The 13,985-nt window shown below is 42.2% G+C and overlaps 1 protein-coding gene across 2 annotated transcripts; it reads left to right on the top strand.

The window, feature by feature from the left end:
- The first annotated feature begins 4,679 nt into the window (after positions 1-4,679).
- On the top strand, positions 4,680-13,026 carry brd2a (bromodomain containing 2a). 2 transcript variants are annotated; one of them, XM_012855499.3, is made up of 12 exons: positions 4,680-6,569; positions 8,298-8,601; positions 8,753-8,890; positions 9,268-9,418; positions 9,497-9,690; positions 9,786-10,259; positions 10,338-10,466; positions 10,621-10,815; positions 11,124-11,380; positions 11,467-11,786; positions 11,863-11,994; positions 12,082-13,026. In XM_012855499.3, exons 1-12 carry the CDS (start codon positions 6,538-6,540, stop codon positions 12,207-12,209), a joined length of 2,454 nt encoding a protein of 817 aa, XP_012710953.2. In that variant the 5' UTR covers positions 4,680-6,537; the 3' UTR covers positions 12,210-13,026. The 2 variants fall into 2 exon arrangements, with proteins under 2 accessions (XP_012710953.2, XP_012710954.2); XM_012855500.3 differs by having other exon boundaries at positions 11,866-11,994; positions 12,082-12,209.
- The last annotated feature ends 959 nt before the right edge of the window (positions 13,027-13,985 follow it).

The raw sequence follows: 13,985 nt of genomic DNA, 5'->3' as shown, positions 1-13,985 counted from the left end.
GTCCAGGTTTTATCAGGTTATAACCTCAGACTTAATTGATTTTTTAATCTATATTTTAGTCGATAAAACTAAGCAAGGTTGGATAATTCAATTCAGCAGTTAAAGGAAAATGTTACGTTAATTTCAAACATTTTTAAAACATACAGTTTTGAAAATCTGACTTTACTTTTGTATCACTAGAAAATTTTTGGGCTATAATCTTTGTTGCAAGTCTTTTTGGGCACGTTTCTGCCAGCTTTGCACAACTACAGATGGAAATGTTTGCCCATTCTTCTTTGTAAAATGCTCAAACTTAGATTGGATGGAGAGCTTCTAAACAACAGTCAGGTCTTGCTACTGATTCTCAATTGGATTTAGATCTGGATCAGGGTCTAACAGATAAATTAGCTCTGATTGAAACCAGGGGTCTGCAACCTGTGGCTCGGTAGCCTCGAGTGGCTCTTTGGACATTCAACAATGGTTCTTATTACCTTTGGACAAAAATTATACCTGGTGTTTGAAAACATACATATAATAACAAATACAAGTTCTAACAGTTTTTCTCTATTAATGGAACATTTTCATTGATTTTCTACAATATATATGTATATATAGATATATATAGATATAGAGATATATAAAAAATAGATATATAATTGTTTTGTTTGCTCCATCAATCTTTGGTCTGACCAGCGTCCCTGTGTCACAAATGAATGCCAATCTTTTCCAATTCTTATTTGCAAAAACTGAAAAGGATCATGCATAATTCTTCATCCGCTTCACAGCTCTGCTACTTTATGTTGGATTATCACATAAAATCTCAACATTGAAGGTATGGTTGTAAATTACAAAATGTGAAAAGTTCAGGGGGTTTTAATATTTTTATAAAAACTTAATAAAATCTGATTATTAAAGGTGAGGTGGTTAAAGATTCATATTTCTAACACGAGGGTGTCTTCATCCTCCTGAAGCAGCAACCCAGCCCTCCTTCTTTGGATTTTATTTCATTCACTTCAGTGTCAAATGTCTTGCAGGACCTATGGAACCATCTGGTTATCAGAAACTTCCCCATCAGAGGTTAAAAGAGGGTGGAGTAGGATAGACAAAACAGACTTCTACACAGTCTTGTGTGACTGTTATCTGACAACAGATCCCAAATGCAATCCTTGTGATTTACTGTAAGTTATTACCTTGTTTGTCTACGTCATGCAACTCAAAAAAGTAGATGACACCATAGCTAAAGCCGTCTCACAAAAGATTCAGAGACATATGCTAGAAAACAGATTTACTTTTATAGGATTAGAGCGTGTTAATCTTAATCGCATTTCTCGGCAGTGATCATCTTCCTGATTCTATCTGTGCTCAGCTTTTACTGGTCAGCTTTGTGAAGTTCCCACATGGTGTCTAAAGCAAACCCGAAATCATTCTAGTTTTAAATTAACCCAACATAGAAACTCTGATCTCTGTTTACCTCCCCCCTGATAACCTTCTGAGAGAGAAAGTCTATTCTTATTCAAATGGAAATTAAACAACTCCCAGTTTCAGTTGCATCTTTTCAGAGCTTGATTAAGTGTCCTCTCTGGGGATCACACCTTCACATGTCAATGTACATTTCTGCATAATCAAGCAGCAGTTGCCCTTATGTGAAAGTAACCTAAAAGTGTTGTAGTGTTATCGATTATCTATGGAGGAAGCAGTTTTTCTTTTGCAATGATCGCCCTGTTCAAAAGCTGCTGTTTGAAAGAAAGAAATGGAAAATGCACGCAGTTGTTTTTTAATTAAAACAGAAATGGAGTGATCTTATATTCTGAATTATTGCATATCATAACAGCACCTCGGGCCACTTTTGACATCAGAAGCAGGTCATGTTGGTACTGTAACCAGAGACAATTCTTATAAATGTTGTATCAGAAACTCTTTAGACTAAAAGCTCAAAATAGTTCAATAAGGAGCATATCTGTGCCGCACTGTTGACTTTAGGTTTAGATGGTGTAAAAGTGTGCATTAACGAGGCAGTTTTCAGACAGAATGACTCTAAAGAAACAACAGAACAAAGTGTTGAATGGGAGACTTCAGACACACACAGTGTCCTCCTGTGTCCACACGCCGGCGCTTACAGCTGCTATCAAAGGAGCTGTTGTTGGCCAGGAAGACTTCAGCAACCTTAATGAAGGAAACTGAAAGCACTGAAGCAGTCCTGTGCGACTTATGCAAACATGACCACACAAATTCACTGTGAAAATATTTACTTTTCTGAAGTCTAACAAAGAACAGCATGACAGAGTCCGTGGCGCTGGCTTCATTACTGAATCCGTTTACTGTGGATTTGTAAACAAATGAGTCAGGACTGAGGCGTTGTGAAGGAGAGAGCTTCCTTGGCAACCGTTTGTGGACCGATTGTCATCATGTGATCTGGCTATGATGCATCCAGACGCTGAGAAAAACAGAGATGGGAGAAGGGACTGGTGGTGTGAGGAAAAGAGCAGGGAGAGAGAGAGAGAGAGAAGCACTGATGAGTCAGAAGAAGAAGATTCTGATGTAATCCTGCAGCTCCTCCCTTCAGCAGCTCCTCTGCCTGCATGGCTGCTTCTCAGAACCCGACAAACTGCCAGTCACTGTTACGCGTTCTCCAAAACATACAGGAACGTTGTGGAAAACATCTCTTTTTAACTGAACCAAACACTAAACAGATATTTCATTCATAATACAAATCATTTATATATGTAAAAAAACATTATTACTGGTCAGAAGAATCCCAATAATTACAAGTACAGAAAGTGATTTATGGCTCGCCTGCATATGAGATAAAACTTTAAATGATATAAAGGTAAGCAAAGCTTTTTCAGAATGTATTTGTTTCTGTTACTTTAAATAGTCCTTCAATGTAACATTACTGTTATTTTCTCAGGAACGACTGATATCACTTTTAGTATGAATGCATTAAGTGTTTTCACTTTCAGGTATCCTCGGTTTCATTTTCAGAATGAGCCCCCTGCAAATCATAAAACAGCGAGCCTGGAGCCAACAGACTGTTCTCTGGTCAGTCAACAACGAGGAGACCTTGAATAAAAAAAAGTATATTATCTTAAAAGATTGACGCTGCTCAGTGACACTCCTGGCCTTGAAAATGGGCACATATTATATGGGATATCAAAACCTAGATATAATAACTACACTTTTCCCCAAAATATATCACAGTAGTTGAACATAGTATTTTTTTTCCTGCATGTTTCTGCTGACTGGAAAAGATTTATAGGAGTTGCTCTTCAAGATTGTTGGACTGCATCTAATAGAAAATCTATAGAGAAAGCAAAACCATTTCTACCTAAAAGACCTGAAATAAATCATCAAAATACCTGCAAACATAAACAATAAAAAGAATAAGAATAACTTTAATGCTAATAAAGACTTCTCTGAAGCGTGCAGATAATTTTGACATTCATTTTTCTTGTTAAAAAAAGATAAATACCCCCCCCCCAGATTTTAACTTCTTCTATCTTATCTTATGATATCTGTGTCCTTCTCACCTCCCATCAGAAACTAACTTCTTAAATAAATTAGATTAATTTAATTTTTAACCTCCTCCTAGGACTAATGCAAATGGTCTTTTCACTAGTAATTAATGATTATTTTATTTCAGTAAAAAAAGTTTGAATTCCAAACACATTTCTGAAATAAACAACTTGAGCAAGAGAAATACAATTTAGATGGCAATTTCAATGAGCTGCTTAATGAAGCATAGAAATCTAATTAGGGTCTTTAATGGTATTTATCAAGATTTAAGTCACTAGAGCAGGGACCACCAACCTTTTTGAAACTGAGAGCAACTTCATCAGTACTGTGTCATACAAAGGGCTACCTGTACTGACATTTGAATTACAAGAGTCCAAGATCACCTTAACTTTACGTAAGATAAAAATGTTTTCAATGCTTTTGTCATTTTTAAATCTATGTAAGTACAAGTATGATTAAAAAGGAAGAGCAACTGAATAAAATACCATTTAAATACAGCTCACAGGAGGGTTGTGCTATTTCTTTGAACAGGCTTTGAGGGCACCACAGGTGCAAGCGGGCACCATGTTGGTGACCCCTGCACTAGAGGAACTACATTTCCCTCCAGACCTGGGAACATTTGGGAATACCCCTTACTAGACCTGTTACCTCAATCCTAATCTCTGATGGGTGAGATCAATCTCAGATTTTCCTGTTATACCTCGAAAATGTGCATACACAATCTGTAGAACCTGATATGTGTGTAATTTGTTGTCATACCTGTTAATCTTTCAGTTTGGTGGTTTTACGCTTTTAGTTTCTTGTGTGTTACTGAAGTATTTATTAAAGTACGGCATAATTATCTGTTATTTATAGTCAAAACTCTCAAAGCTATTGTTGAAAAGTGCAGGTTATTTCTGTAGCATGTTGCATAAAGAAAAGCCACCCCAACCCAGGTGTAGACAGAAATCTTTAATGAAAAAAAAAACATGGCTTAAACTAAATTAAGATAAATAAACTTCATCTACAAACGCATGCGCAGAGCTTCATATTTAAAATACGTTCATATTACAGCAACAGTCTTCCGGATTTTTTTTTTTCTGACATTATTATGCTTGGATAGGTTGAGGATGGATTAATAATGACAGACAAAAGCTGAAAACGGAAATCACAAATACGCGTCTGCGTCACGTGATCAACCGCGACCAATCAGAGCGAGCCAAGTACCAACGGAAAAGTACGTTCATTGTTCGGATGTTTTGGCAACTTTACCTTTACAATCTCGGAAAAATACCATCAAAACATGGCGGGATATGGATGTAGACGTGCTTCTCTGGCGGAATAGACGTGCCGCGCAGTCGTTTATTGTGTTTTTAGGGCATTGCCACGTGTTCAGGTTTGACGAAATGTGCGGATCGGTATCGTTTCATCACATGACTCCCCTCCCCCACCCAGCCCGGGGAATGGGGGAAGAAGGCGGACATGTTTGAGGGGGAAATGTGCTGGTTAAAAAGTATCCAAGTGGAAGACAAAGAAGATTTTTGGAAGACAGGTTTCGCTCTTTTTTTGGGATTTACCACTCCACATATGTTTTTGTTTTGAACTAAAGACTTTCGAATCTATTTTTGATTTTTTTTAAATTATATATGACTTTAATTTCAGGGACTGCTCAGTTTTTTTCTTAATATTCTTGACCAAGTGTTAAAGCTACAGTAATGTTTATTTCCGGATTATTTGAAAATTATCTTTCTGTCGGTTATTTGAGTGACATTGCAGGGACTCTGTAACCTTGGTATGGGGGATGGGCGCCTATGGTTAAGTAACGTCCTGTGTGCGTTTAATTTCGATTTAATCAGTTTAGACGGATGCAGATTCGTCTCTCAGTTGTAATAACCGTTATAAATGTTTTCTTAGAGTTCGAAGCTATTTTCCAATCCATTTTTTTCAACTTGCATCTAAACCACACTAAATTTGTGGCTTAGATTAAAGTGTTCTGCTTCTACGTACACATTTAACGCCTATCTAATGATGTAACAGTTTTAGTTATTCGTTTTAGGTAGGGGTCGGTTAGACAAATTGCTGTGTCATCCTGTTGATTGTTGCTGCTGTGGCCTTGTCAGGGTAGTATATTTTTAAATGTATTCACTTTTTATTGTCTGGTCGTTTTTGAGTTATTTTGCCCGAGAGCTAAACCGTTATCAACTGAATCCGACTTGTTAAACTGTATTTACTACATTAGTGCTTCTGTGGTGAATGAAGGCCTCATTGAGGCCTTGTTTTATGGCAGTTCTTACCAACTGTTGCCTTATGCGATCACGCTTAATGGTTTCCTGAACTGATTTTTGTTTTTAAAACATAAACGAGTGTTTTTAGGGATTTTGCTTGCTGTTTAAGGGTAAATCTAGCGAGCATTATTATAAAATGCTTTGTGTTTCACTGCTCAAAGATGGCGCCCGCCTACATGTTCTAGAAGAAACTGATGAGTTCACGAGGGAGAGGCTTTCTTCGGGCGGTACGCGTGACTGAGCCGACGAACCAATAAGACTGCCGGTGTTCAGACTACAAGCCCGCGTTTTGGCCGTTTTAGCCAATCCCCATCGTCGCTGTGAACACGTTGACGTAATATAATATGATAAAGAACAGGACGTCTCCGCTGCTCTCGGTTTCCGTGAAGGATTGTTTTTCGCGAGCCAGTCACAGACGACACATCGGCAAGACGGACGGGTTGGACCAATGGTATTGGGTAATATCTATGAAGGACAGGGTAAACACGCGAAAAGGTTGGCCTTAACCGTTGCTTGCGCATCTCCAACGACCAGCGGGTGTGGCGATTTTGACAGACATCGCGAGCAGCGAATGAGAAGCCAGTGGGCGGGGAAATACAGAGGGGGTTTATCCAATGAGACGTACCGTTGGTCTATAAAGGAGCGGGTGTAGTCGCATCATCGCCATTTCAACGAAGCAGTTCGCAGGGATTTCGTCGTGGCGGGGCAGCGGAGCGAACCGACGAGCCGAGACGAATCCTGCTTTTGAGTGTTTCCCAAAGCAGAATCCGGATCCATCCTGATGGATATGGCTGTTAACCCGCCATTTGACAGGTATCTATCGGTAGAACTGACTCTCACCTTTCCAACAAAAGGATTATTTTAACAGATTTTTGTTTTCTTTTTATATCTACCGGCTCCCCGTCGGTACCGATAAACGCGCAGGGGTGAGAGATGGACACTGGACAAAGCACCGGAATTAATTGATATTTTGAAGCAAATATCAATTAATTAAAAATATACTGGAATACATATATTTTTGTCAAAAGAAGCTGCGAGTACACCGGCGCCATCTTCGGGTCTTTACGGCAGTTGGCCGCTCAGCAGTTGGTGTTAGCATAGTTAGCATTAGCTTCACAGACTAGATTCCTGTTTTATTGAGATGCGGAGGGCCAAATATAGCTACCATAGAATATAGATATGTTGGCGATATGTTTAACTGGATATAGGGTTCTGCAAGACGAGTGGGATACCAAATTAGGTATTTATTGGTTATTTCTGCATCGCTAACAGTTGTACTGTAAATGCCGTCTGATGCGCCGCTACATCCAAACAATCTGTAGGGTCGCGCCGGTTTGTTGTGGTAGCCATGCGGTCAGGTTGTTGTGATGGGCGGCGCAAGGATGTACTGTCCCACCTAAAGCCAAATGTTTTAATCTTCTAAACTAATACTATAAACTAAACAGTTTAAATCGGCCACGAGAACAACCAAATAGGGTTCCTGGTCTCGGTTAGTTACTGGCCGTTGCCCTGGTTACAGCTCAGTGTCACTCAAATCGCCATGTTAAAACTGCCATTTTTTTCCCTGTTTAGTTTCATTTAGCAATGTTTCTTGTGTGTAAATGATTCTTTTGCCCTTTTTTTTTATTAATAAAGTACACTAACTGTCAAATGAGTTTTGAGAACTTTATTTAAGGTTTGCATATTACCCCAACAGGAGAACCATATGTGTTGTTGTTGTTGTTCAGGGTGTAAACAAACACCTTGTTGAAGAAAAAGTTGCCCTGGGTAACTAAGGTAACATATTAGCCAAATGTGTCCCAGCAAATGACCAAAGTTGGTGGAGTTCCTGTTCTTCATGCGCAACAATTTTCTAATTTCCCTTCAATTTAAGAGAAATTACCTGTGAAGAGGAAGTGGAGGTCCATCTCAGTTTTTCAGTTAATGTAAATTATTTTTAGTGATATTTTATATAAATGTGCAATTTTTGTATATAGACATTTATTTTTCTAAGCAGCCTGAAAGCCTGACCAGGCAGACGCTGCAGATCTTGCATCAAGTTTTAGTCTCTGCTCTATGAACACATTAAGCAGAGCAATAAACTAAGAGTAAATTGTTAGCGTGTTCAGCTGTGGGGCTCTGAACTGCTGTAGCATGGTAATAACCCCACCCACCGCTTTCAGAGCTTTTTTTGTTCCACATGGAAGTGCGGGGGTGGAGCCAGCCAGCGTTACTGACAGGACTGGGTGTAGATGAGGAAGTGGTAATCATGACTGATCTGGTGCCGGCCGGCGTTTGTACGTTCCCAGGCTGACGGACGGCTTTTATGTTCTGTAGGCGTTCTGATCGAGGTTAGAGAACCAGAACTTTTCTTGTAGGTTCTACTGGCACACATGACCACAGGGGAATAAGAATTACAGTCAGACTAGTTGGATATTTCATGTTAACGTTGCAGGTTTTCATTAAATCGTTTTAGATTCCATTTTCTCTAATGGTTATCATTAAATTATAATTTTTTTTTTTAAATTGTGAAGTTCATCGGCTCTTAATTCCTCTTGACAGCAGTCATTCTGGGATGGACCCCGGCTTTACCAGCATGATGATGGACCAGAGCTCTGGTACGGCTGGGAAACGCATCCGGAAACCCTCACAGCTCTACGAGGGCTTTGAGTCTCCTGGGATGCCCCCCATCAGTCAGATGGTCCCTTCTGGGCCCCCGCAGCCCCCGGTGAAGGACCCCAGCAGGCAGGGCAGGATGACGAACCAACTCCAGTTCCTGCAGAAAGTCGTGCTAAAGTCGCTGTGGCGACACCACTTCGCCTGGCCTTTCCATGAACCTGTGGACGCAGTCAAGCTCAACCTACCCGTAAGTACAAGTGTAATCAGTAACGGTCTAGTTCAAGTAAATTATTCCTTAAGGGGTAGTTTTACTGGTATATGAAACGTTGTCCCATCTATTTAGTTTGACATGTTTTCTATTAAGAACTCTGATAGAAATTCATACCTGTCGTTCCCAGGACTATCATAAGATCATAAAGTATCCCATGGACATGGGCAGCATCAAGAAGAGGCTGGAGAATAATTACTACCGCAGTGCCAACGAGTGCATGCAGGACTTCAACACCATGTTTACAAACTGCTACATTTACAACAAGGTACGCACGGCTCTGTTTAGTGGTTAGAATAAATTCTGCTTCTATAGAACAGGTTTATGTTTGGAGAGAGAATACCCTGATAAAAAAATAATGTGGATTAATTTAACAGTTAATAAGCAGCAAAAGTTTGACTTCTAAATAGTAAATAAATACTGCTGTTGGGCACATTTATCTCAAATGAAGTAGTCAAGTTATTATTCCATGTAAATAATTATATTTAATTGTAAGGACTGCAGAGGTACAATCATTTATAATCAGTGCTTCATTAATTCATTCATAAATCAAATACAACTAAGAGAAATCTTTACCGTACAAATAGTGTCTACTGGTTTTCAGACATTACTGCATATTCACACTTTTTTCCTCCGTCTTTGCAGCCGACTGATGACATCGTGCTCATGGCTCAGTCTCTGGAGAAAGCCTTCCTGCAGAAAGTGGCTCAGATGCCCCAGGAGGAGATAGAGCTGGCCCCCCCACCACCCCGCAGCAAATCTGCAAAATCTTCCAAAAAAAGCAAAAACAATTCAGGTGAGGGTCGAGTCAGAGTCTGCATGGAGGAACGTTTACTGACCCTGGATCAGCGTTAACTCTTTTCTCCTTCTTCAGTTTCAGGCGGCATAACGACGGCTCACCAAGTTCCCGCCGTCTCCCAGTCTGCGTACTCTCCTCCCACTCCAGAAACTCCAGACTCTATCCTGTCCACCCCCCCACAGACTATCTTAGCTAAGAGCCACAGCTTTGCTCCTGAGCACAGCATCCCCTCTATCACGAGCATGCCCCCCACACAGCCCACTGCAAAGGTAACGCCCGCTGTATCTTTGTCTTTACTGTGTGTCGTCTGAACCGAGGGGTGGCGCTCTGACCCGACCTGTCGCCATCTTCTCTTCCACCACAGAAAAAGGGTGTGAAGAGGAAAGCCGACACGACCACCCCCACCACCATGGCCATGCCCCTCATGGGCGTGAGCGGCATCGGCCTGGGGATGGGCGGCGGGCTGGACTCGCCGCTGACGCTCACCTCTCTGGGCATGGACCAGGGCCTGGGTCAGGGCATGGTGATGAGCATGGAGCTGGCTCACGGGGGGCTGATGATGGGGAGCAAAGGGAACGCGGGGAGCCGGAGGGGAGTGAGCGGGCGGCCCATCAAGCCGCCGAAGAAGGACTTGCCGGATTCCATCCTGCCGACGCCGGTGCGCCGCAGCAAGCTGACGCCTCAGCTGCGCTACTGCAGCGGCGTGCTGAAGGAGCTGCTGTCCAAGAAGCACGCGGCGTACGCCTGGCCCTTCTACAAGCCCGTGGACGCCTCCTCGCTGGGTCTCCATGACTACCACGACATCATCAAGCAGCCCATGGACCTGAGCACCATCAAGGTACGGACGGCGCCGCCTCCCGTCTGCAGCGGCGGCCATTAGAACCCGACGCCGAGCTAAACCTGTTTGTCTCTGCAGAGGAAGATGGACAGCAGGGAGTACAGAGACGCCCAGCAGTTCTCCGCCGACGTCAGGCTGATGTTCTCCAACTGCTACAAGTACAACCCCCCCGACCACGACGTGGTCGGCATGGCCAGGAAACTGCAGGTAACCGGACTTAGTCAGGAATTTAATCATAGAAATGTCTTTAGTCCGATGGTAGATTTCTGAGGCAGAACTCTGTGATTTAGCCACAGCTAACAAGTTAAAGGATCTAAACGTTTGTTCTTAAAAGGATCTGAAATGAATCTTCTTCTTCCAGGACGTGTTTGAGTTCTGCTTTGCTAAGATGCCCGATGAGCCTCCAGCACCCCCCACCTCCTCCTCTTCATCATCATCCTCCTCGTCTTCCTCATCTGAGAGCGAGTTCAGCAGCGACAGCGAGGAGAGCGACAGCAGCCTGAGCAGCGACAGCGAGGAGGAGCGGGCCAACCGGCTGGCTGAGCTGCAGGAGCAGGTTGGTTCTGATCAGGTTCTGCTGGTCCTAAAAACCAAAACTCTTCAGTTTAGACATTAAAGGAATAAAATGTTAATTTATTTAGCTTTTGGATTGGAAGTAGCTTTTAGTTACATCTCTAAATTCATACATCAACTCAGAATTTAGAGAGAAATAGAGAAACTTGTTCTGTTTGTTTTCATTCTCTGGTGTTTTTGTGCCTATAAAACTACACGGCTTTTTTTCAGTGCAATTTAAATGTAAATATACTTAAATATACATTCTATTAGAAGCTGTTCCAGATGCTGATGTTGAATTATGTCTTTCAGCTGAAGGCCGTCCATGAGCAGCTCACTGCTCTCTCCCAGGGTCCCATCGTCAAACCCAAGAAAAAGAAAGAGAAGAAGGACAAGAAGAAGAAGAAGAAAACGGAGAAACACCGGAGGATAGAGGAGGAGATCGTCGCTGTGAGGCCGCCCAAAGCCCCCAAAGTGTCCAAGTCTTCCAAACCAAAGAGCAACAAAGGGATCAGTTGTCCCGTCATGCCAGCGAAGAAGACTCAAAGCAAGAAAAACAACAAAAATAAGTGAGTTCTGCCCCCTGCTGGACAGACTGTGAACTGAATGCTTTATTGTTCCTAATGAACCGCCGTCTGTGTTTCTGCTCCATCAGGTCCAAAAAGACCAACGTGATGTTCAACGTGTCGCAGCCGATGCACGACCCTCTGGTCAGCCATTTTGACTCCGATGAAGAGGAGGAGACGGTGCCCATGTCGTACGACGAGAAGCGCCAGCTGAGCCTGGACATCAACAAGCTGCCCGGCGAGAAGCTGGGCCGCGTCGTCTACATCATCCAGTCCAGAGAGCCGTCGCTGAGAGACACGAACCCCGAGGAGATCGAGATCGACTTCGAGACGCTGAAGCCGTCGACGCTGAGGGAGCTGGAGAGATACGTGATGACGTGTCTGAGGAAGAAGCCCCGTAAGCCGTACGGTGAGTGCAGCTCCTCACGCTCCTGCTCCTCACTGCAACTCATCAGATGTTCTGACAGAAATGTTCAATATGTCAGCAGCGAGTAAGAAGAACAGCGCTGGTAAGACCAGGGAGGAGCTGGCCATGGAGAAGCAGATGGAGCTGGAGAGGCGGCTGATGGACGTCAGCGGACAGCTGAACTCTGGGAAGAAGCCGTCAAAGACTAAAAGTTCGTCCTCCGTTCTCTAACAGAGAAATTATTTTATAACAAACAACTTTTCTTCTGAGTTTAACTTTAATCCTCTCTTTCCTCCAGATGATAAACCTCCATCAGACGTCCACACCCAGCCGTCACGCCTCAGCGCCAGCAGCTCCTCCTCTGACTCCTCCTCATCCTCCTCCTCTTCATCATCCTCCGACACCAGCGAATCAGACTCTGGCTGAATCAGTCAGACCGTTTCTACGTAAAAGGCTGAAGGAGCCCCGGCGTTCTCCTCCTCCTCCTCCCCCAGCGGACTGAAGCGTCATGGAGGACGGATCAGACGGACACACCTGGTCCAGAGGGAGGCAGGTGGGCTCTCCCTGCGCTCGGCTCCACCCGGCAGCCCTGAAACCTCCCGGCAGAAGAATGTGAGCGACTGGAGCGTCCTGCTGGAGTCGGGCGGAGCGACAGGAAGCTCGTCTAATAAAGATTGATGCAAATGTTGGAGGGATAAGGGTGCTAGAGCCAGAATCTGTGTATTTTCTGGATTTTTCCCTCCCTGACATGCTCCCTGTCTGTATGCTGTATAGATGACTTGTACAGTTGTATAAATATCTATTTTCTTTTATAAAGAAGCCTTTTATGGAGCTTATATATTCCCTCATTGTGGGGAAGCTGGCGTGTACAGAGCTGTGTTTAGTTCTGAGTCATTAGGGGAGTTAGGTTTGTATGAATGTATCGTATGTTTGCACGCGTGTGTTTGTGTGAGAGTTCCTCATAGTTTAGACGCAGATGCTGCTGGCGCTGCACGCAGAAGCACCTTTGGTTCAGTAGAAAACAGACCGCATGCATCTCTGTGTGTCCTCCTGTTAGCTGGTCGCTGTACAGAAACGTGTCATAGTTACACTTTATAATATTTCTGTTCCCATGAGGGCTGTTTGTTTTCTCCATCTATTTCAAATTCTCTGTAAACGTTGCTTTTTTTTTTTTTATTCTTTGTGACCAATCTGCTAATAAATTGTGAGGACGTGTCTTGTTCACTCACCTGTCCCCAAATAACTACCTGAGTGCTTATTGTTTATTCTCTTCTAAAAGAAATTTCATTACAAGAGGCGAGTCAAACATTTAGGTTTGTTGTCGCTGAAAGGAAAAAAAAATAACCAGCTTTTATCCTAAAATTTACTATTTTATTAAAAAAAATTTAAACTAAGGATAAAAATGAGCAGGTAAATGGGTTTAAGGAAGCAATTTATATTCATCTTTACAGTTGGAACTTTAAAAAAAAAGTTAAATAGTGCAGCCATTTAATGGATTACCCAATCCTGCTAGGCTAAATGTGAACTCTATGGTGTGCTTGTAAACATTACTTATTTTTTAGCTACGTTTTCTTTTTACCACAACAATTTAGCGTATTTGTGGTTATGGTGGATTTATTGAAGTTTGACATGTAGCTACTGTACACAGCTTCAAAATAAAAGAAGCTGCGGGCAAAAGTTTCACTTTCCACTTAATGTAATGTCAATTTGATACCACTGATAACGATATTATTAACTGAGAACGAGGAATTTAGAAATCAATTTTTATATTTCAGCTTCATATAAAACAAAAAGGAGCTGCTCTGTCTTTCTAGCGACCGAAACCCTGACAGTTCGCATAGCATTGAAAGCTAAACATAACCTTATATTCCAAAAAAGATATTAAAATGAAATAAAATACGAGTCTCAGCGGCGGAGGGATACTTGCTCTTCGAGCCGACAAACCAGAAAATGTCAAATTTACTATCAGATCATGTTTATTTTATTTTTTTATATTAGCAAGGACAAAAAGTATCAGGTAATATAAGTAGGTTTAAGGAAAATGTAGTTTATTCATCTTCATAGTTGGAACTTTAAATATATAAAAATAGTAATAAGAACAACTGCCCATAATATCATAGGAGAATGCAGCGATGTGTGCAGAGATTACCTAATCCTGCACACATTGACCACATTGATCTGGAGCGATAACAAAGAACAGAA

Source organism: Fundulus heteroclitus, unplaced genomic scaffold, assembly GCF_011125445.2.
Source record: "Fundulus heteroclitus isolate FHET01 unplaced genomic scaffold, MU-UCD_Fhet_4.1 scaffold_80, whole genome shotgun sequence".
NCBI lineage: Eukaryota > Metazoa > Chordata > Actinopteri > Cyprinodontiformes > Fundulidae > Fundulus > Fundulus heteroclitus.
Note: the sequence above shows the minus strand (reverse complement) of the source record. Positions and strands in the feature narration are given on the sequence as shown.

Bases quoted from the DNA above. Each gene is read 5' to 3' on its own strand.
- brd2a (XM_012855499.3), top strand. From the start codon at position 6,538: ATGGATATGGCTGTTAACCCGCCATTTGACAG. The intron at 8,602-8,752 runs GTAAGTACAAGT...TGTCGTTCCCAG, and splicing joins CAGTCAAGCTCAACCTACCC to GACTATCATAAGATCATAAA. The intron at 10,260-10,337 runs GTACGGACGGCG...TTGTCTCTGCAG, and splicing joins TGGACCTGAGCACCATCAAG to AGGAAGATGGACAGCAGGGA.